This window comes from Mauremys mutica, chromosome 1, assembly GCF_020497125.1.
Source record: "Mauremys mutica isolate MM-2020 ecotype Southern chromosome 1, ASM2049712v1, whole genome shotgun sequence".
NCBI lineage: Eukaryota > Metazoa > Chordata > Testudines > Geoemydidae > Mauremys > Mauremys mutica.
The window spans coordinates 300,929,523-300,953,318 of record NC_059072.1 but is presented as its reverse complement, the minus strand read 5'-3'; the positions used below and the strand labels follow the sequence as shown (position 1 = coordinate 300,953,318).

The 23,796-nt window shown below is 44.0% G+C and overlaps 1 protein-coding gene across 2 annotated transcripts in view; it reads left to right on the top strand.

Moving 5' to 3' along the window:
• The window catches only part of SUGT1 (SGT1 homolog, MIS12 kinetochore complex assembly cochaperone), a 54,444-nt gene that overhangs the window by 1,551 nt on the left and 29,097 nt on the right, over nt 1–23,796 (top strand). The window contains exons 3-10 of one of the 2 annotated variants that reach the window (XM_045012588.1): nt 4,481–4,571; nt 6,485–6,554; nt 10,887–10,957; nt 13,910–13,963; nt 16,933–16,949; nt 18,091–18,125; nt 21,713–21,809; nt 22,922–23,029. In XM_045012588.1, coding sequence (XP_044868523.1) covers nt 4,481–4,571; nt 6,485–6,554; nt 10,887–10,957; nt 13,910–13,963; nt 16,933–16,949; nt 18,091–18,125; nt 21,713–21,809; nt 22,922–23,029 — 543 coding nt within the window. Of the gene's footprint in view, nt 1–4,480; nt 4,572–6,484; nt 6,555–10,886; nt 10,958–13,909; nt 13,964–16,929; nt 16,950–18,090; nt 18,126–21,712; nt 21,810–22,921; nt 23,030–23,796 lie in introns of both variants that reach the window. The other variant, XM_045012579.1, reaches the window with a different exon arrangement.

Sequence of the window (23,796 nt, the reverse complement as noted above, 5' to 3'; positions counted from 1 at the left end):
ACAGGATCCCAACTCTGAGTAAGCAGCAAAGAATCCTGTGGCACCTTATAGACTAACAGACATTCTGGAGCATGAGCTTTCGTGGGTGAATACCCACTTCGTCGGATGCATTCACCCACGAAAGCTCATGCTCCAAAACGTCTATTAGTCTATAAGGTGCCACAGGATTATTTGCTGCTTTTACAGATCCAGACTAACACGGCTACCTCTCTGAAACTCTGAGTAAATTACAGTTTAAATAACATACAGATGAAGCATGTTTTGTAAGGAAAGATGCAGAGTGACTAGCAGTGAAGTTTTATGCATGACTTTAATAGTTTTTGTTTCCTCTTAGTCTACACCATAACTGTTTCTTTCAAAAGAGATACTTGGGTTAGGTCATCTTGGAAGAAATGATTTTTGAAGAGAGGGTAGAACCATATCAGACAGCAAAGGAATAGATTTCAGGTATAGTACTCTTGGGGGAATTCTGTGCCATTGCACAATGCAGAATTTTGCAGAAATTAATGTTTTTTTATGCAGAATTTCCTTTCCCCCACAGAAATGGGCTGCAGTGCTGCTTGCCACCACTAGAGCCACTGGACCCAGCAGAGCCTAGTTCGTGATAGAAGACACTGCCCTGGGGGGAGGCGGGAGGATCTAGAAAGTTCCTGGCAGCTGCAGTTCCCAGCGCGCCCTCAGGGAAGGAGAGGTTGGCACACAGGAAACTCCACACAAACCCAGGACCCAGCATCAGACTGGTTTCCCCCCCCCTGGATCCCTGGGTTTCTAAGTGGTAGGGGGATGAGTGTTGGGGCTGGCGGGGGGGCCGTGGCTGGGTTCGGGAAGGGGAGACAGGTGTCTGGGCTAGGGAGCCCCTGTGGGCTCTGGGGTAGAGGGGTTGTGCGTGCTTGGCCCCCGGCTGGGCTCCTTCAGGGAGGGGGCAGAGAAAAAGGAACTGGGCTGTCATAGGGGTTTCTTTAACTCTCTAGTCCTGGGGAATTTTTTGTGTCTGTATTGTTACAGACATACTTGCTGAAGGTATTTTGAAATAAATTACCAAACTACTTGAAACTGGCATGATTATGTAGTGTTATTTTGACAAATAAAATTTGCAGAATTTTAAAATATTGTGTGCAGAATTCTTATTTTTTTGGTGCAGAATTCCCCCAGGAGTAGTATAGGGAGCAAAAGAGAGGATAACAAACAAGTACTTATTGTACAATTTCCTGTCAGTATCCTAATTTGAGGGTGAGGATGAAGGTTTTCAAGTGGATGTTGAGGTAAGGAAAAACAACTGAAGGATTTGGGGAGGGGCTAAATGTAATTGGAATTGTAGGCCAAGATAAATGATGCTCTTGTTCCTATCAATGAAATGATTCCAAGTTTAGAGATATGGGGCCCATGCAAAGATCTTAATAGTAAGAATGAAGTGGAAAAGATTAATTTTGGAGATGGTGTCCACTTTAGTTTAAAAGATGATATCACAAAATAACCACAGACATATCTGCAGCCTTTTCTGTGTGAGCCCAAGCTTAAGTGTTTGTTACAGGTGAGTGCAATTATTAAGAATCATTTTGTTTAAAAGAAATTGTCAGTAGAATCTGATCTGGTATTACACAGATGCTTTAGGTCAGGTTTCATTAATGTAGGACTAGAAGAGGCTATCTTACCTAAGCAGGTCCTTGTTAAAAGCCACTGCAATTCTTTTCAAGCTACACTGTTGTATCAAGACTGCATATTTGAAGTCATGCTCTTAAATAATCTGCAGTGGACTACTTAAATTAAAGCAAGAGCATACTTCAATGCCAAGATTTTAGAAAATGAGCTACTCAGGAACCTAATTTTAGGAATCTGGTTCTTAAAACCTTGGCCTAAAGTTATATGGACGAGATACATGGGTTTCTTTATTCTGAAGTTGTTGTTATAGTTCAGGGGTCGGCAACCTCTGGCACACGGCTCGCCAGGGTAAGTTTGTTTACCTGCCGCATCGGAAGGTTCGGCCGATCGCAGCTCCCACTGGCCACAGTTCGCTGTCCAGTATCAGAGGGGTAGCCATGTTAGTCTGGTTCTGTAGAAGCAGCAAAGAATCCTGTGGCACCTTATAGACTAACAGACGTTTTGCAGCATGAGCTTTCGTGGGTGAATACCCACTTCGGTATTCACCCACGAAAGCTCATGCTGCAAAACGTCTGTTAGTCTATAAGGTGCCACAGGATTCTTTGCTAGTTCGCTGTCCCAGGCCAATTGGGGCGGTGGGAAGTGGCGCGGGCGAGGGATGCGGCAGAGGTTGCCGACCCCTGCTCTAAAGCATTTGAAAACAAATAGCTATCTTTGTTCCGACCCTCTTGGAGAAAAGGCTTAATTAGTTCATTTCTTTATATTTATGCGGCTGGTTTGTCATTTGTGAGGAATATATTGAAGAGAGAGCCATGTCAATTAAATAAATTTTGCATTTAGTTTTGAAAATCTTGTGGTCGCGAGCTCTGTAGTGCACGTCTGTTTTCTTTCTGTGAAAGACCTTCAGTGCTCACAAGCTTTCTACTTCTGATCTATACTTTCACTGTTATGGTGGAATGTTGCTGCTATGGGAAGTCATGTAGGTGGAGGGAGAGGCAATTTTTCAAGAGGCCAGAGCCATTCCCATGGAGGGCTTTGAGAGTCAGGACAGACGCACTGAATTGTAATTTCTGTTGGCTCTCCATTGAGTACAGGGAATGAAGCACCAGGGTGATCTGTTTTGTACTAGCTGGAGTTTTTTCAGTGTATGCCTTCATTCTATCCTATCTAGGAAGGGCAGGAGGATGCCCCTTATTGTTATAAATGCTTCCATGACATCTACTTTGAATATACTGAATTAGGAGTGCATTCATGTAAGCAGGTCAAATTCTGCTTTTTTGTGTAACATAGAATCATAGAATATCACAGTTGGAAGGGACTTGAGGAGGTCATCTAGTCCAACCCCCTGCTCAAAAGCAGGACCAATCCCCAACTAAATCATCCCAGCCAGGGCTTTGTCAAGCCTGACCTTAAAAACCTCTAACAAAGGAGATTCCACCACTTCCCTATGTAACCCATTCCAGTGCTTCACCACCCTCCTAGTGAAAAAGGTTTTCCTAATATCCAGCCTAAACCTCCCCCACTGCAATTTGAGACCATTACTCCTTGTTCTGTCATCTGCTACCACTGAGAACAGTCTAGATCCATCATCTTTGGAACCCCCTTTCAGGTAGTTGAAAGCAGCTATCAAATCCCCCCTCATTCTTCTCTTCTGCAGACTAAACAATCCCAGTTTCCTCAGCCTGTCCTCATAATTCATGTGCTTATCTTTTTGTTGCCCTCTGCTGGACTCTTTCCAATTTTTTCCACATCCTTCTTGTAGTCTGGGACCCTTATGTTTGGTTTAAAGCTGCTGCCTATTAATGTTCAATAGTGCCTCTGGTCATTTATGAGTTAGCTTTTTAAACCCCTCTTGTCCCTGGGTTAGCCCTGCCCTATTGTCAAGCGATCTCAAAAAGGGTAACGGATCAAAGGAAAACAGGCAAGAACCTCATTAGTAAGATCTCAGCCCACCCGAAACAGACCACGCTGTAATTTTAAAGCAAGCAAGCACACAAACTAACTCACCCCAAGGATCTCGTGATCGCTCCTCCTTCACCTGGAGAATTCCCTTGCAAAACTCCCGTTTACTGCTCCCATTCGCTATCTCCCTGCTCCTGTTTGCTATTCATGCTTTGCACCAGTGGGAAGGAAATACTTGCACCCGTGTAATTGCTACTAAAGATACCATATTGACAGGATTCCTACTCTTCAAAGAGTGTTTTAGTGGGCACTGAGATACAGGCAGTTGGTCTTACTATGATACTGGCCTTTTTGTGCCACAAGTCTGAAGAACTTTGAGGGCTTTGAAAGCTTCTGCCTATTTATGTGCTAAGTAGCTGAGATGTGAGAGTAGGAATCCTCCAAAGTAATTCAGGAAGTAGAATTACTGAGAGTAATTATTCAGAAAGCAGTACAAGACGTACCTTCTTTAGCCAAATGTCTACCTGGTAAGGTGTAAATCAGAGGCACCTATTTCCAAGTGCATATGTAGTATGGGGAGCAATTATTGCTGCTCATTTTGGGGAGTTATAAATTGGTCTTTGCTGCACACACATCATGGAAATGGGTATACTATAACTTATTCAAAACTTGTTTGCTCTTTCTTTTTCACAAAAGTCATTTGAATAAACATATAACGGTCAGTCAAACATATTTTGGACTTTGTTAGCGGTTAGTTCTAAGATAAAGGCTTTGGGGAATCAAAACAGGAATAGCCAGGCATTCCTGTGAGCTCAGGATATTTAGTTCCAGTGAAATTTCACTTAAAGCAAAATTGTGCTAATTGGTGGTGGTTGATTTTTTTCAAGCAACGGATTTCACTGTGGGCTACACACTCGGTTCTGTTGTTAGAGGGATTTACAGAAACTGTCATGTTAAATTTTTGTATTTGGATTTGCAGAAGCTGACAGTGGCCATGGAACAGAAGCCAGATGATGCAGAATATTACTGTCAAAGAGCTTATGCTCATATTCTTCTACAGAATTACTGCGGTAACATCTCTCAAACTATACTGTATATCCCTTTAAGACCACATTATGACATTCCTTACAGAACAATGTCTTAAATCAAGCAAAGTATAGTGATAGTCTTAGAAATGTTACTTTTAATAAAAGCAGCCCACAGTTGCCACTAATATAACTCTTCTGATATCTGATCACGTCTGGTCTCTCATGGAAGCTTTGCAGTCCTAACTTTCCATTTAATGTGTTGAGTACACTAATGAAAGAATAACCCATTGTTTCAATTTATTGCTTAGTTACTTTGGTTACTAGATTTAGGCTTCAGACAGGCCTTAAACTTTCTCCTTATTTTATTAAAAGTGATGTAACACTTTAAATATGTTCTGTTTCGAGAAAAGGTTCACTTTCTAAATGGTTCCTTCTGTGTCTGATCCAGTTCTTAACAGGGCTGCACAGAGGATTCAGGGGGCCTGGGGCAGAGCAATTTCGGGGGCCCCTTCCATTTAAAAAAAAGTTGAAATACTATAGAATACTATATTCTCGTGAGGACCCCTCTGGGGCCTGGGGCAAATTGCCCCACTTGCGCCCCCCCCCCCTCGGGCAGCCCTGGTTCTTAAAAATAAAAATACACCTTAAATTTCTAATAGAATTGGCCTTGGAATGCCCAGTTTAAACCCAAATGCCTGACTGACTGAAGGTCACAGTCCATCGCACTTAAGGGGCAGAGCAGTAGAATGAAGGATAGACTAGCTGTATGCTACTGGGAAATTCTGCATCAAAAAATTAAAAATTCAGAGACAAAAAATTAAAATTCTGCACAAATTTTAAAATTATGCAAATTTTATTTGTCAGAATAACACTATATAATCACACCAGTTTCAATTATTTTGGTAAATACCTGTCAATAAGTATGTCTGTAACAATACAGACACACACAATTTCCCCCAGGAGTAGAGAGTTAAAGAAACCCTTATGACAACCCAGTAGTTTCTTCTCTACCCCCACTTTCTCTCTCCCCCAAACCCAGACACTCACATCCCATCCCCCCCAGAGCCCAGCCATGGGCCCCTCTCCCCGACCCAGACACTCACCTCTGCCCCCCAGAGGCCAGCTGTGTGGCCCCCCTCTAGCCTGGACACTCACAGACCCTATGCCCCCCACAGCCCAGGGATCCAGAGGGAGAAACAACTGGTGCCATTGCCTCCTTCCTTCAGGGCATGCTGGGTTCTGCAACTGCCCGGAACACTCCAGTTTCCTTTCCTTCCTCCTGGCCTTGTCTAGTTGTGAGCCGGGCTCTGCTGGGTCCAGTGGCCCCTAGTGGCAGCCAATATCTCTGCAGTCCATTTCTGTAGGGAGGGGGGGAAAAGGAAATTCTGTGTGCCCAACATTAATTTCTCAAAATTCTGCATTGCACAGTGGCACAGAATTCCCCCATGAGTAGCTATAGCAGATTTGAGTGGTGAAAATATTGTAAGATAATTGCTGTACTTCAATAGCATGACTTTCTGCATAAATTAAGAAAACTAATACTTCACACACTTCCTTTAAGATGTAAAAATGGAGCTCAGGAATCTAACTGTAGCATTAACCTCAAACTACTTGTTCACTTAGGCAGTGCCTAAGTATGTGAATTACTTTGTCTGTGTTAAAATTATAAAATTCAGAACGTTAGCTTTGTCTCCTGATTCAAGTCAAATGCAACATTAGGGCAAATTAAGTTACTGTATTTCTATTGTTTCTAGAAAAGAGTAATATACTCTACATTAAAAAACATGTGACTGCTTATTTGTAGGCTCTCTACCATACTTCTGAAGGTGTGAGGTTATGGCTAAATGTTGAGTTGGAACTGAATTGTCAATTTGATTTTAGATCTTTGGTTTAAGATACGTAACTGGAATAATGCAATTCTTAAGAGACTAATGTGCAAAACTGACTTTCTACAGATGCGGTTACAGATGCAAAGAAGTCCCTAGAACTCAATCCCAATAATGCCACAGCTTTTCTCAGAAAAGGGTATGTAACCATTTAAGAAGCCACAGGCAGCAAGTTTCCATTTTCCATTTCTGAAATATATTGTACTCATTCTAGCACTACTACAGTTTTCATCAGATTGAGGTCTCAAATGCCCTTTTATAGAAGGCGGACTAAATAAATTAATGTGGTGAGGGTCAGGCTGAAGGAGGAGTGGGTGGTGGGAGCATTGATAGCTTTAATCATTTGGATCTTTATAAGAGGGCTGTTGGACAGTGGCATTTTAAACTTGGTACCACTTTTAATCTAAGATTTTGGTGATTCACTGTGAAGTATCTGTAAATCAAGTCAAAGTTGCAGAAATTATCAGAAGCCTGCATCCCAAGAAAGGGGAAAAAAATCATAGGCAGGAGTTGTAGACCAAGCTGGATGAGCAAGCATCTCAGAGAGGTGATTAAGAAAAAGCAGAACGCCTACAAGGAGTGGAAGATGGGAGGGATTAGCAAGGAAAGCTACATTATTGAGGTCAGAACATGTAGGGATAAAGTGAGAAAGGCCAAAAGCCATGTAGAGTTGGACCTTGCAAAGGGAATTAAAATCAATAGTAAAAGGTTCTATAGCCTTATAAGTAAGAAGAAAATAAAGAAGAAGTGGGACTGCTAAACACTGAGGATGGAATGCAGGTTAAGGATAATCTAGACAAATATCTAAAGAAATACTTTGGCTCAGTCTTTAATGAGGAGCTTTGGGATAATGGTGGGATGACGAATGAGGATATGGAGGTAGATATTACCACATCCGAGGTAGAAGCCAAACTCGAACATCTTAATGGGACAAAATTGGAGGGCCCAGATAATCTTCATCCAAGAATATTAAAGGAACTGGCACATGAAATTGCAAGCCCATTAGCAAGAATTTTTAATGAATCGGTAAACTCAGGGGTTGTACCGTACGACTGGAGAATTGCTAACATAGTTCCTATTTTTAAGAAAGGGAAAAAATGTGATCCGAGTAACTATAGGCCTGTTAGTTTGACATCTGTAGTATGTAAGGTCTTGGAAAAATGTTTGAAGGAGAAAGTAGTTAAGGACATTGAGGTCAATGGTAATTGGGACAAAATACAACATGGTTTTACAAAAGGTAGATCGTGCCAAACCAACCTGATCTCCTTCTTTGAGAAGGTAACAGATTTTTTTAGACAAAGGAAACGCAGTGGATCTAATTTACCTCGATTTCAGTAAGGCATTTGACACGGTTCCACATGGGGAATTATTAGTTAAATTGGGAAAACATGGGGATCAATATGAAAATTGAAAGGTGGATAAGGAACTGGTTAAAGGGGAGACTACAACGGGTCATACTGAAAGGTGAACTGTCAGGCTGGAAGGAGGTTACTAGTGGAGTTCCTCAGGGATCAGTTTTGGGACCAATCTTATTTAATCTTTTTATTACTGACCTTGGCACAAAAAGTGGGAATGTGCTAATAAAGTTTGCGGATGACACAAAGCTGGGAGGTATTGCTAACACAGAGAAGGACCGGGATATCATACAGGAAGATCTGGATGACCTTGTAAACTGGAGTAATAGTAATAGGATGAAATTTAATAGTGAAAAGTGCAAGGTCATGCATTTAGGGATTCATAAAAAGAATTTTAGTTATAAATTGGGGACACAGCAGTTGGAAGTAACAGAGAAGGAGAAGGACCTCGGAGTATTGGTTGATCACAGGATGACTATGAGCCGCCAATGTGATATGGCCGTTAAAAAAGCTAATGCGGTTTTAGGATGCATCAGACGAGGTATTTCCAGCAAAGATAAGGAGATGTTAGTACCGTTACACAAAGCACTGGTGAGACCTCATCTGGAATACTGTGTGCAGTTCTGGTCTCCCATGTTTAAGAAGGATGAATTCAAACTGGAACAGGTACAGAGAAGGGCTATGAGGATGATCCGAGGAATGGAAAACCTGTCTTATGAAAGGAGACTCAAAGAGCTTGGCTTGTTTAGCCTAACCAAAAGAAGGTTATGGGGGGATATGATTGCTCTTTATAAATATATCAGAGAGATAAATATTAGGGAGGGAGAGGAATTATTTAAGCTTAGTACCAATGTGGACACAAGAACAAATGGATCTAAACTGGACACTAGGAAGTTTAGACTTGAAATTAGACGAAGGTTTCTAACCATTAGAGGAGTGAAGTTCTGGAACAGCCTTCCAAGGGCAGTAGTGGGGGCAAAAGACATATCTGGCTTCAAGACTAAGCTTGATAAGTTTATGGAGGGGATGGTATGATGGGATAGCCTAATTTTGGCAATTAATTTGGCAATTGATCTTTGATTATCAGCAGGTAAGTATGCCCAGTGGTCTGTGAAGGGATGTTAGATGGGGTGGGATCTGAGTTACTACAGAGAATTCTTTCCTGGGTGCTGGCTGGTGAGTCTTGCCCACATGCTCAGGGTTTAACTCAGGGGTCTCAAACTCAAATGACCCCGAGGGCCGCATGAGGACTAGTGCATTGGCCCGAGGGCCGCATCACTGACACGCCCCCTTGCTGCCCCTGGCCCCACCCCCAATCCACCCCTTCCATGAGGCCCCGCCCCTGCCCTGTCTCTTCTCCACCTCCTCCCCTAAGCGCGCGCAGTTTTAATAAATATATACACTCAGTAATGCACCTCACTCAAAGGACAAAACACGCACTTAGATTTACTGCCTAAGGCTCTGGGAGGGAGTTTGGGTGGGGGAGGGGGTCTGGATGCAGGCTCTGTGCTCGATGCAGGCTCCAGGCTGCGGCAGGGGGTGGGGTGCAGGCTTTGGGACGGAGTTTGGGGATAGGAGGGAGTGCAGGGGTGAGGGCTGTGGGGCTGAGGGCGAGGGGTACATGATGCAGGAGGGGGCTCAGGGCTAGGGAAGAGGGTTGGGCTGTGGGGTGAGGGCTGTGGATGAGGGGTTCATGATGCGAGGGGGCTCAGGGCTAGGGAAGAGGGTTGGGCTGTGGGGTGAGGACTGTGGATGAGGGGTTCATGATGCGAGGGGGCTCAGGGCTAGGGAAGAGGTTTGGAGTGTGGGGTGAGGGCTGTGGATGAGGGGTTCATGATGTGGGGGCACTCAGGGCTGGGGCAGAGGATTAGGGTGCGGGGGGATGAGGGGTTCATGATGTGGGGGCGCTCAGGGCTGGGGCAGAGGATTAGGGTGCGGGGGGATGAGGGGTTCATGATGTGGGGGCGCTCAGGGCTGGGGCAGAGGATTAGGGTGTGGGGGGATGAGGGCTCTGGCTGGGGCTGAGGATTAGGGTGCAGGGGGATGAGGGGTTCATGATGTGGGGGTGCTCAGGGCTGGGGCTGAGGATTAGGGTGCGGGGGGAATGAGGGCTCTGGCTGGGGCTGAGGGTTTGGGGTTGGAGAGGCTCAGGGTAAGGGAAGCCTGCCTTGCCAGTACTGGCGGAGGGCAGGCACTAGGACCCTGCACCCTAATCCTCAGCCCCAGCCAGAGCCCTCATCCCCCCACACCCTAATCCTCTGCCCCAGCCCTGAGCGCCCCCACATCATGAACCCCTCATCCCCCCGCACCCTAATCCTCTGCCCCAGCCCTGAGCGCTTCCCTTCCCCCCCCCCCAGCCCGGCCCCGGCGGGTCCCGCTTCCCTTCCCCCGGCCCCGGCGGGTCCCGCTTCCCCCCCCCCCCTTACCCGAGCGCGTCTCCGGCGGTCCCGCTCAGAGCCGCGTGGTGAGGGGGCGGGGCTGGGAGCTCCACGCCGAGCGCAGCGCTCAGCCCAGAGCTCCCAGCCCCGCCCCCTCCCCACGCGGCTCGGATCGGGGCGGGGCTCAGGCGCTCGGACGGAGACTCGGCGCTCTATGCGCCGAGGCTCCAGGAGAGGGGCGGAGGCGGGAGCCTCCGCTTTTCTCTTGGGGGCCCCTGCGGAGCTCCCCTGGGGAGCTCCGCGGGCCGCAGGGAAGAGCTCCGCGGGCCGCATGCGGCCCGCGGGCCGCATGTTTGAGACCCCTGGAATAAATGAAGATTCGGCACACCACTTCTGAAAGGTTGCCGACCCCTGGACTAGATGATCATAATGATCCCTTCTGACCTTAAAGTCTATGAGTCTATAATAGAGCCCTTGTATTAATAGACAATGTGCCAAATTCCCCCATGTTTCTACCTTTGCAATGTTATTCTGTTCTTAGCATCCCACTTAATTGCAACTTACAAATTACAGTTATGGCAAATTTGTAGCTTTTGTTTATTAACGGCAAATTTAATAGATCATGTACTATTCCACCCAGATACAGTGTAAAGTAAAATATACTATGCTCAGCAGAAGTGTGAATTTGATTGGAAACATAACTACTGTGCCCTTGGTTTTTTTCTGTGTGTATGTCAGGATAAGTGAATACCATATCAAAAACTATGCTTCTGCTCTAGAGTCTTTCAAAGAAGGACAGAAATTGGACAGTAAGTATTGAAACTATGCTTCTCTTTGCACACTAATCAGTAAATATTTAAAAGCTTCTATAAGGTTCAGGATAAATTGAAGAATATGATTTTCAGAAGTGATTAGTGATTTAGGTGCCACAACTTTTGGATACCCAGCTAGATCATGTGAAATGGGCCTAACTTTTGAGAAGCACAGAGCATTCCCTCATGTGAAAATCAAGCCCTTTTAAGGCATCTAGAGTTGGCCACAAAATATCAATAGTCACTTCTGAAAATGTAAGCCCATGTGTTTCAGTTCCCTATGGGTTAAATGGGGATATTTCCCTGCTTCAGACATACGTTGCAGATAAATTCAGGTGTTTGATCTGGTACTATAGTGATGAGCATCATGGAAAAGCCTACAAATAGACTGAATTCCTCTTATACAATGTGAAGTTGTAAACCAGGGATTGGTAACCATTGGCACGGGGCCCACCGGGCAAGTTTGTTTACCTGCCGCATCTGCGGGTTCAGCCGATCGCAGCCAGCACACCCCTCGGCCAGCGCTGCTTCCCACAGCCCCCATTGGCCTGGAGCGGTGAACCGCAGCCAATAGGGGCTGCGATCGGCCGAACCTGCAGATGCAGCAGGTAAACAAACTGGCCCGACGGGCCGCGGGCCAAAGGTTGCCAATCCCCGCTGTAAACTAAGTAAAACACAACTTTCTCTGCACAGTTTTTTGGAGTTTACACAACTCCAGATATATGTCTGAGCTCATAAACTATGCTTGTGGCTCTCTTACCTTCGATTAAACACTCTTCTGTAGTTTTCAGTATAATGTTTCCCATTTTTCATCTCTTAACTTACTTTTGGTTGGGTTAAGGGCCTAGTTTTCTGTCCTATGGAGTTACTAATACATTAATCTCTCTGGATTCCTGAACTGTTAAATTGGTGAAGTATGGAGTTTTTGAAAAACTGGCCTTTTTTCCAATTATGGGAAAAGGAAGAGTTTGGTCATTACAGTCTTGATAAGCTGCAAGGCAGTTCAGAACAAAATGATTTCTCCACGGTGGTTGTGAATCCTCCCTAGGCCACCACCCAAAAAATAAATATTTTTCTGGGGTATAGGGAGGGAACACTGAGAAACTGAAACCCTCAAGTTACATGAAATAATAAAGCACACATAGGAATGTAAGAATTGCCATACTTGATCAGATCCAAGGCCCATTTAGTTAGTATTCTATCTCAGACAGTGGCCAGTACCTAATACCAAGGGGAAAATGTCAGAATCCTGCAGTTAACAGTTGTGGGATAATTCGCCTGCACACCTCCATTCTCATCATGATTTCTAGAGATTGCCTTAAACCCTGAAAGAGAGCTTTAGTATTTCTGGTAAAATTTTTGTTAATTGTGGTGACTCTGGATATTCTTGTTCATATAAATGTCCAATCCTCCCACTTACCCCCCCCCCCTTTTTGTGTGTGTGTGTGAGGATACTTAACATGGGGAAATAGATTCAATTTGTGTAATGACCCAGCCACTCCCAGTCTCTATTCAAGACCAAGTTAATGGTATCTAGTTTGCAAATTAATTCCAGTTCATCAGTTTCTCATTGGAGTCTGTTTTTGAAGCTTTTCTGTTGCAAAATTACCACCTTTAAGTCTGTTACTGAGTGACCAGAGAGATTGAAGTGTTCTCCTACTGGTTTTTTTAACGTTATGATTCCTGATATTAGATTTGTGTCCATTTATTCTTTTGCATAGAGACTGGGAGTGGCTGGGTCATTACACAAATTGAATCTATTTCCCCATGTTAAGTATCCTCAGACCTTCTTGTCAGCTGTCTGAAATGGGCCTTCTTGATTATCACTACAAAAGTTTTTTTTTCTCCTGCAGATAATAGCTCATCTTAATTAATTAGCCTCTTAGAATTGGTATGGCAACTTTCACCTTTTCATGTTCTCTGTATGTGTATATATATCTTCTTACTACATGTTCCATTCTATGCATCTGATGAAGTGGGCTGTAGCCCACGAAAGCTTATGCTCAAATAAATTTGTTAGTCTCTAAGGTGCCACAAGTACTCCTGTTCTGTTTTGCGGATACAGACTAACACGGCTGCTACTCGGACTCCTAGTAGAGAGACATCTTATACCAGCAAAACCCAGTTCTCTGAATAAGATGAGCTATGTCTATGCTAGGGCTTTTGCTGGTATAACTGTCAGTTAGGGTTGTGATTTTGTTTTTTTTACACTCCTGCGTGACCTAGCTGTGCTGGCAAAATTGGAAGTGAAGACCAGGCCCAGTAATCCACAACTGCACCCCAAACCCTATTTGCTAATTACTTGTGACTTCACCCAGTAACTTGAGGCTTCTAGAAAATTCTTTCTCTATCTTATTGTTACTTAATAGACAGCTAGAATCTTGATTTCTCTTCCCTCTTAACTTTCTAATACAACTAGAAACCCCTAGAAAAACACATTAAGTTGGGTCATCTGTAAACTTTTTTTTTCACAATTTTGGATTACCCTCAAATAGACTGACTTTTCTGTACTTGTTCAAGTGCAATGCATGTGGATGAGTATTTGAGGGGATCATTCTAAGAACAGAGGAGAGATGTTTACCATCTTTGGGAACAGTTAAATGGAAGTGGTGAAGAAGCCTGAAAGCTGAATACTAGATTTGGGTCAGTTCAAACTTAATTTGACTTGCTAACTGAACTGCTAATCAGTTCTATGTATATTAACATCCATCTCAACAAAGCTGGGGAGTTAGTTATGTAATTAAACACTAATATCAAACATAATATAATTGGTTGGAAGGAGTCCTGACACGTAATATTGTATCTAGTCTTCTATATTTAAGAATCAAAACAAACCAGTTCCATTGATGCAAGTCTGCCCTTTATGCATCATCATGACAAGTAATAGTACCCATTTTTTGGAGCAGTAGATTTGAGATACTGAATTGTTATATATTCAATCTCTTCTAGATGTGGGTACTTCTTTTACTATTTGGATTAAAAGATGCGAAGAAACACTAAACAGTAAGGATGGCTTCATTTATTTTGTACTTGTTTTGATATTTGCTGTGCTTTTAAACCTTTTTTTCAAAATCTGAAATCTTTATAGCACTTGCCTTTGTTTACAATAAACTACTAGATGCTCCAATTGTTTCTGAGAGGATCAGTGCCCCAAGACTTTTTTGCTTAAATTTTATGAATGTTTCTTTAGATTTTTGAAGGAAAAAATCTGTGCCAGAATTAGTCATGCAAATTGGAAAAGTACCTATTTCAAGTTCAGACTTTGAGAACAAAAATCCTGGTATTTCAGAAACTTTCATAGTTGTAATGCAAATCTTATGTTGGTAAATGCTGCCAATTAACATAATCTTAAATAAATCCAATTTCTATTAGGAGCCACACAGTTTTGACTCCATATGCTGCCCTTGTGTAGAAGTACAGGGAGACCAACTTAATGTAAGATCTCTGTAGTGATGTTGGAGAATGTCTTGCACTCTGTACCCCAAAATAAAAGTTTGCAAGATTGATAGGTGTGGGGCTGGAAAAAAAAAAGGAGAGTTAGAGATTTGGGCCTCCAGTTCTCTGCTTCTTTTGACAAAGGAAACAGACTTCATTCTCATCCATCTAGCTGTGACACCATGATAAAGTAGCAATAGCCATGCTCCTACTAGTTGCTGGCACCAGCTGTGATCTGGAGTAGTAATGCAGTGTTCAGTGAGAGAGCACTATCTGAAGCAGTGGTCAACTTTGTACTAATTCTTCGTGTGGGTTGGCCAGTCTGACAGAGAGCATGCACCTTAGTGCAGCTTTTCTCACACTTTGGCACAACCTACTTTTCCTAAGTTGCCCAGGAGCTTCATAGATGTGTCGGCTGTGGATACGAAGGAGTAGCTCATAAGGCTACTTTCTCTTCTACTGTGACTTTATCTGCAGACTTACTCCCTTCAGAGTGTGTACTGGGAAAGAAAGATCAGTGGGGGCAGTGTGAGTTGATATTAATTTAACAACAAACGGCAGAGGAACATAACTTTTGTTGTCAGTCTGGTACTTATGCTTTATATCTAGGGTCCTACTAAATTCACAGTACATTTTGGTCATTTTCATGTTCACAGGATTTTAAAAATCGTAAATTTCATGATTTCCGCTATTTAAATCTGAAATTTCACAGTGTTGTAATAGTAGGCGTCCTGGCCCGAAAAGGAGTTGTGGGGTGGTCGCAAGGTTATTGTAGGTGGGAATGTGGTACTGCTACTCTTACTTCTGCACTGTTGCTGGGGGTGGCGCTGCCTTCAGAGCTGGGCAGTTGCAGAGCGGCAGCTGCTGGCTGGGAGCCCAGCTCTGAAGGTAGAGCCGCTGCCAGCAGCAGAGCAGAAGGATGGCATGGTATGGTATTGCCATCCTTACTTCTGCATTGCTGCTGGCCAGGCGTTCAAAGCTGGGCACCTGACCAATAGCCGCTGTTCTCTGGCTGCCCAGCTCTGAAGTCAGCACAGAAGTAAGGGTGGCAGTACGGCAACTTCCCAAAAATAACCCTGTGATGACCCCCCCCTTGCAACTCGTTTTGGGTCAGGACCCCCGATTTGAGAAATGCTGGTCTCTTCCTTGAAATCTGTGTAGTATAGGGCAGGAGTCAGCAACCTCTGGCACACAGCTTGCCAGGGTAAGCATCCTGGTGGGCCGGGCCAGTTTGTTTACCTGCCGCATCGGCAGGTTCGGACAACCGTGGCTCCCACTGGCCGCGGATTGCTGTCCTAGGCCAATGGGGGCAGCGGGAAGCAGCGCGGGCGAGGGCTGTGCTGGTAAACAAACTGACGCGGCAGGTAAACAAACTGGCCTGGGTACTTACCCTGGCGAGCCGCGTGCCAGAGGTTGCCAACCCCTGGTATAGGGTAAAAGCACACAAAAGACCAGATTTCATGGGGGGACCAGATTTCATGGTTCGTGATGTTTTTCATAGGCGTGAATTTGGTAGGGTCCTATTTATATCATATAAAGATGGCCTCAAGATTTTTTTCAGTGGCTTTTCTCTTTTGCTGAAGAAATAACAAGAATATCAAGTGTTGGCTGTCTTGATTTTGCTGGAGGAACACTTTGAAGGACTATGGTTGGAGTTTTTCCATTTCCAAAGGGGAGAGGATGTCATGTTATTTGCCACACTGAGCTTTTTTTCCAAGTGTTGAGCTTGTTCTTGTCCCTGTTTTACTCAATCTGCCTAAACACCTTCCTCTCCCTCAACTGTTCATGTTTTAGTCATCTTATGATGTCATTTTACTGATTCTCCAGAGGATTTTCTAGCAAACATAGAATTCAAAACATGGTATTATTAATGTTAGTAAAGCAGAGTTTTTTTAAAACAATCTTTGAAGCACTCTCGTGCGTTATAAAGAAGCAAAAAAGCAAAAAGCAGTGGGTTTTTTTTTGCTTTGCTATTCACTTCTTGAAAGGGGGACCAACCTTAAATATCTCTAAATTAGAATTTCTGGCAATTTTTTTTTAAGTTTTCTGTGGAAAAAATGTTCATAGTATGGTATTGCACAGTTAAGGTTGCCCAAATAACCTTAACTCTTCTTTAGTTAAATGTCATCACTCTCTTCTGTGAAACTAGAGTCCTTATCAGAATTATCTTACAAACTTGAGCATGACTGTCCAGTGTATGGATAGCAAGATACAAACTACTGTAGAAGATCTTAAACCAAAGCTTTAGGTGCTGATTTGCCAAAGCCTTCATATCATAACAGAAGTCTGTTACATCTTCACTTGTTAGGAACTATTGATCAGAAGGTGCAATCATTCTGTTAATCAGAACATACTTTTGTGTTGCAGTTGTCCTTTCGCATGACTTTTGAAATTAAATCCCTAGATACAAATAGTGTTATGAGACAAATACAGAATCTCTCTGAATAGTTGAAGAAAGTTGAAAGAAGCAAATCTGCCTTGTACATTAAACATGTTGCTCGTCTGAAAAATGCAACTTGTTTTTGTCCCTACAGCAGGATCACAGACTGAAATGGTAAGGCTTTTTCTTAACATACTTGCTGCTTACTCTTAATTATGGCACTAAACAAGAGCATGCTTTGAGACTTTACTTAGTTGCTTCATATTAACAGGCTATAAAACTAACTTAAATCTTCCTGCTACATAGCATTTTTTGTGTGGGGTTAACTTTAGCCTAAAGTCCTGCTCCTTGTTGCTGTCAGGCTTATGGAGACTCTTAGGAAGGATTAAACAAGCACACAGTTCTAGCAGTTATATCAACGTGCATAAGTTTTATAATAAAGCAAGTCTAATTTTTTCCTTTGCACAATTGATGATTAATCTTGCAAGATTAAGCAATTCCACTTAAGCATTATAATTTCTTTTAATTGTAATTTATTAAGTGCCTTAAAAGTGCATGAACTGTTACCTAAGCAGATTTTTATTCTGCTGACACTCTAGTTCATTTTTTAGTTGCCTCTTTCTACTATGTGCCATGGTAAAACCTTTGAACTTGTGTCTCTAGAAATAGTATCAAAGTCTGAGATGACGTTGGAAACTTGCACTGCTCTTTGAGACTGTTGGTCTCAAACTACCCCCAATTTACGCATATTGAAAATAGGTTCTATGTGGAAAGTCTGACAGGAGTAGTGTTATACACAAGGACAATGGCCATGTGGTTAAAAGCGAAAGATTGCGAAGCCAAGAACTCTGGGTTACATTCCCAGCTCTACTGTAGATTTCCTTTGTGATTTTAGGTTATCCATTTAACCATTGTGTCTTTTGTTAGCTGCAAAATGGATATAATACTTACTGCCTGAGAAGGTGGCTGAATTGAGAATTTGAATTACTATTTATAAAGCACTGGGATTTCAGAACATTCCAGTCACTTGTGACTTCAGAGCATTCCAGTTCTTTATTTTTCTCCCATCAAAAGATTTCAAACTCTTTTTTGTGCTGGTCCTACATAAATGGTTATGGGACTAATCAGGAGATTTATTTTCAAAATGTTTGTTTAACTTAGTTAATGCAAGAGGAGAAAAAGGCAATTTAGTTAATGATGTACAATGTATGTATATATTAGATTATGAATGTTTCTTTGAAAAGTACATCATGATACAGTGAACTATACTAATTTAACTTTTTCATGTATTTCAAATGTCATGTGCCACAATCAGACTACAGGACAGCAAACTCATCCATCAAAAATCAAGTAAGTCTTTTTTAGCTTTGTTACACTTTACATAATTTAAGAATCATTTTAAATAGCATATGTATTTGTAGCAAGCCGTTATTCCAAATTGTAAATTTTGTCTGTTCTATAATGCACACATTAAAACTAAATTCTGTACACTGGATCAGATATGTTTGCTGATTGTGTTTGGATTTGTGTAAATACCAAATAATCTCTGAAGCGGTAAAGAGCCACAATGTATCATAAACTTCAAATTTAACCTGGTGGTATAAAAGATATATTATTAGTTTATTTAGATATGCTTAGTGTGCCTGTCCTCTGAGTATAAGCTTCAGAATCTTCAGAAGCCCGGATGCAATGACTTTAGTTAGTATGTCAATACTAAACTCCCCAACCCATCCTCTCAGAAAGTGTATTGGTAGATCGGCTTTTCAGTAGGTCCTAAAAAGTCCACGTACACAGGCTGTTGTCAGGCCAAGAACTCCACTGAAGATGCTCTGCTCACAGAACATATCTAGTGATTTGGGGCAAACTGGGGCAAAACATACCGCTTCTCAGTTGTACCTACCTTAGGTATTGCTTAGGCATCAGAGCAGAGAGATTCCTATATATCAGGCTTGCACAATTCATAAAGTGGCGAGGGCCATATTACTCCTCAGCTGTTTTCTTTGGGCCAACCCCACCCCCAGTGCCGCCCGCCCCGCGGAAAAAAACCCTCCTTCCCCAGGGCCGCCCCACTGAAACAGTGGTATTGAACCTTGGTAATATGTTATAGCGAGCCCCTAAGGTAGTATAATTAAGGTAAAAGAAAAATGTCTTTTTGCTAGGAGTAGAATAAGATCTTCCCCCCCACTTTGTAATCAATTGCACTGTTGAATGAATGAGCTGTGACTGAGGAAGGCGTGGAAGGCAGGCACCTCCAGACAGCTGCAACCCTTGGAGAGGGGATGGGAGCCAGACCAGATCAGTAGAACAGGTCAGCCACCGACTCGTAGCTCGTCTCCTCAGGTCCCCACCCCCACTTGCCTCTTCAGGCCTCCTCCCCCACTGCTGGCTCACCCACCACCCCGCCACTGCCTGCTCACTCGCCCCCTCAGCCCCCCTCCCCTGTGGTTCACCTGCCCCCCTTCCAATGCCTCGCCTCCTTAGACCCCCACGCCCCTAGCTCACCTGCCCCTCTGCTCGCCTTCTCAGCCCCTCCCCCCTCCCAGGCTCGCATACTCAGTCACTGCCACTGCCTGCCCTCTCAGCTCCTCAGCCTCCCACCCCCCCTGGCTAGTGATGAGCTGCCAAAATCTTAACATCCGGTTCCCTCCTCACCCCACAAAGGGGTTGTGGCCTGCCCCCACCCCCCCGGGACCTCTGTCTCATACACCACCCCCTTCCCTGTCCCCTGACTGCCCCCTGCCACCCCATCCACCCTCCCCCTCCTTCCTGATGGCCCCCCCCAGGACCCTTGCCCCCATTCAACCCCCTCTTCCCCGCCCTCTGACTGACCCCCTGTTCCCCGCCCTCTGACTGCCCCAACCCCTATCCACACCTCCACCCTGACCACCCCCCTGAACTCCCCTGCCCCCTATCCAACTTCCCCCCCCCCATGCTCCCTGCCCCCTAACTGCGGTGCCTGGAGGTGGCTGGCAGTATTACAGCCGCGCCGCTCGGCTGGAGCCGGGCCACGCCGCCGACGCGCAGCACCTGGAGCACCAGGTTAGGCCGAGCTCACAGCCCCCCTGCTTCCTGCGAGTCAGCTGTTCGCACGGGAAGCCTGGGAGGGCTGAGAAGCAAGCGGCATCTTCGTGCTCAGGCCCAGGGAGGCGGTGGTGAGCTGGGGCGGGGAGCAGTTCCCGTGCGCCCCCTCCCTCTTCCCACCCCACCCCCCCAGGTTACCTGCTGCGGCGCGGGCGGCCCCCCCGCCCCAGCTCACGTTGGCTCTGTCTCCGCCTCACTGGGCCTGAGCACGAAGCTGCTGCACCGCTTCGCTTCCCTCACGAATAGCGGATTTGCGTGGGGGTAGAGGGAGAAGCGGGACGGAGCGTTCAGGGGACGAGGCGGAGCGGCGGTGAGCTGGGGCCAGCCGTCGGCTCACCTGCCCCCCCCGCCCACTCGCCACCTCAGTCCCCCTCCCTCAGCCCCCCCACCCCACCCCCGCGGGCCGCATGTTGTGCAGGCCTGCTATATATGATTGTATTCGTACAGTATAAATTGATGAAAAAGTGAATTCTGTAGTAATAGTTGACAGATACCTGTTCCCTAATATTAAGTATAGGGTGAAACTGGTAAGCTTAGCTACCACTGTGGTAATTGATGATGACTGACTGCTATATGTTGTTTGTAATAAAATGGCTTTGGGTCATTCTCTTTGCATTTTAAGGTTTAAGCCAGACCTCCTGACCACAGGCTATGGGTATCATAGGCTGGGGGGAGGCTGTGCCTCCCCAAACAACTTGACGTGGCCCTGCTCCCAGGCCACCTCCTGCAGTTTCCGGCACTCTTCCGTGGCCCAGGCTGGCTCTGTCTGGGGCTGGGGAGAGCCAGCCTGTTGCCAACTTGGGGCACCACTGCCCAGGACTGGGGCACTGGGACCGTGCTGCCTGGCACTCGGGGGTTGGGGGCTGTGATGGGGGTGCTCTGGGTTCCTGCAGGGGAGGGGGGCAGAAAGGGAGAGGGCAGGGCAGAAGGGGAGGGGCTGGGGGCTAGCCTCCCCTAGTGGCCTGTTCACCACCTGGCCATGCTCATGACTAATTGTCTCAAAAATGACTTCAGTTCTGAAGAGGCTAAATAGAAAGTCTAACGGTGAAAAAACACAGAGCACTAGAAGTCTAAGAACTGCAGGCTAAGCCCCCAAATTTTACCTTAATTTGCCCTCTTCTGGAGTAAGTTCAGTGCAGCCAGTTGCATTCAGTCCTCTGTCCCTTTTTTACCTTCCACCACTCAAGCCACCCAGCCTGCTCTCTTGCTACATAAGACTGTTCTTCCTCTAAATGCTTCAGTGGATTCAGAAGGTGGCAGCAGGTCTTGTAAGAAGCAGTTTGCTTCAAACAATTTACTTGAAATTCAGGCTCAATTAACCCTTCAAAGGAAGAAGTGTTATCTAACATCTAGAACAGGGAATGCACTCTAGATCTTCTGGGTTCTGTTGCTAATTCTAGATCAGTTAGGATCAGAAGACTTGCCTATATGTGTGTTGGTATATCATATGCATACGGTGCTTTTAGATCCTTGAATGAAAAACACAATACAAGAGCAAAATAGTATTGTGATACTTGGTAATAAGTAGATTTTTGGAGATTTAATTGTGTGAATTAGTTATTTTGATTTTTGCTTCTTGGTAGAGCAGTTGTACATTTTTTCTGTTCCACTAGCAGTTCTTGTTTGCTCAAGTGCATTGATCTAACTGTTGGGGAAGAAGGGGAAATCTACTCATAACTTCATTCTGCTTGCTTAACCTCAGCCTTTTGTGTTATGTAAATTCAAAACAGTTAACACAAAATCCTATAATGTTATTGTGCTCTACAATACTTGAGTTTTCTCTCACTGTGGTTCACTTACATGTTTTTGAACCATGTGCAAGAAAACTTAGTTTTGATGTCCTTCTCTTTTTAAAGGTATGACTGGTACCAAACAGAATCTCAAGTAATCGTAACTCTCATGATCAAGAATGCACAGAAGGATGACATCAGTGTACAATTTTCTGAGAAAGAGGTGATTACATTATTAGTTCACTGAAAAATAACTTCTTAGTTGATATGCATCTCTGTCTTTCAGGACATCTATTTGCGGATACAGACATTCTGTATTGCATCATTCAGTCCATTCAATTCCCATGAAAAAGGCAGAATAAATACAGCTTTCTACAAGAATGTTAAGGGAGAACGTGGTGTAAAGCAGGGTTTCTCAAACAGGGGTCGCCTCTTGTGAAGGGAAAGCCCCTGGCGGGCCGAGCTGGTGTGTTTACCTGCCCCGTCCGCAGGTCCAGCCGATCGCGGCTCCCGCTGGCCACCTGGAGCAGCGATCTGCGGCCAGTGGGAGCCTCAATCGGCCAGACCTGTGGACGGGGTAGGTAAACAAACCAGCCCGGCCCGCCAGGGGCTTTCCCTACACAAGGGGTGACCCCTGTTTGAGAAACTTTGGTGTAAAGAGCATATAGGTGTTTCACTTCCCATGCTTTTGGTATCCTCAGATCTATTCTGACAATCATGACATGAGGTAACCAGTTTAAATGAAGCATTGCAATCTAGTGTCATTATATTTGTGTTTAGTATATTACTGGCACCATATTAATCTTGGTTTCTCTTATTCTGACAGCAGACGGGTTTGTGTTGCTTAACTGTTAATTCTTTGTGAACAAAACCATACATGTTCAGTTAGTATCTACTTTAAATAGTCAAGATTACATGCACACATCTTGCTTCATAAGTAAAGGTTTGAAGTATGTGGGAAGAGGAAAGCTGCATAATCTTTCTGTGTTCCATTGTTAGTGTTTTGCTATCTTCTTATTGTCATGCAACACTTTCCTAAAGAATGCGGATCAAACTGATAAGATAACAGGCTTTTTGAGTAGCTAGTTGGTGGCTAGGAACAACAATCTATTTATTTTTAGTGCACTTTAAAATCACTATTGAATAATGCAGTAAGAAGTAGTGCAGTTTGAAATTCCTGTCTTGTGCTTGACATTTCATTAAAACATTCCAAGTGAAGGGTCATTAATTTAATCACTAAAAGTTGGCAGTGGAGGATTAAAATTAATGCTACGATGGAAAATTGCAGCTAGTGTACTCTGTGGTCATCACAAAGATATGTTTATCTGTTGACAGCTGAATGCATTGGTGAGACTTCCATCAGGAGAAGACTACAACTTAAAGCTTGTTCTTCTGCATTCCATAGTACCAGAGCAAAGTACATTTAAAGTGCTTTCAACAAAGGTGAGCTTTTAAAGTGTAAATTATTTCTTTGAATATTTCTGGTGTTGAAAACATTTCTGCTCTTTTGTCTTGTGTTCCTATGACAGTCATAATGACTAGCTTTTTTCATACAGAATTGTTTTTTTGAAGGTGCCCTTCAGCCAACAGAAGACTTTCTAAACAGACATGTAAATATCAGAAGCTAGAAGCTAGCAAAATCTAAGATAGCTTTTACTGAAGTGCAAATGACTTCATTTATAAAGTGTGGATGTTTTTACCTGCCACTAGAAAAAGACTGCTATGGTGCACATCTCTTTATATATTCATAATCTCCAAATTATAAACTACTTATAAAACCTTTCCTAAACTTTTAGGAGTTAAAGGTTGCTTGTCATTCAAGGCAACTTTGAATTGCCTACAGCAAACAAGTTGTCAGACTTGACTTAAAACCTAAGTGTTGCAGTAATTTAGGCATTCTTAATATAGCCTTTCTTCAGATGACTGCCTGCAAAAAATTGCCATGCAGTTAACTCTTGGATGCTTTTCACGAATCCATGCTATACTTGAAACAGTGTTTAAGCATTTGACGGCAGCATGATTTTTCAGCATCTTTGATAAATCTCAGTATAAGAGACAAGGAGGTATGCTATGCAGTATTGGGTATAACTGAGGCCCTTGATTTCCTGGGCATTTATCAGTGTTTATCATCAATTTTTGTAATAAACACTGATAAATTCCCAGGAAATGAAGGGCCTTCTCAGCTCCGTAGACAAGCTGGAGTTGGGGAG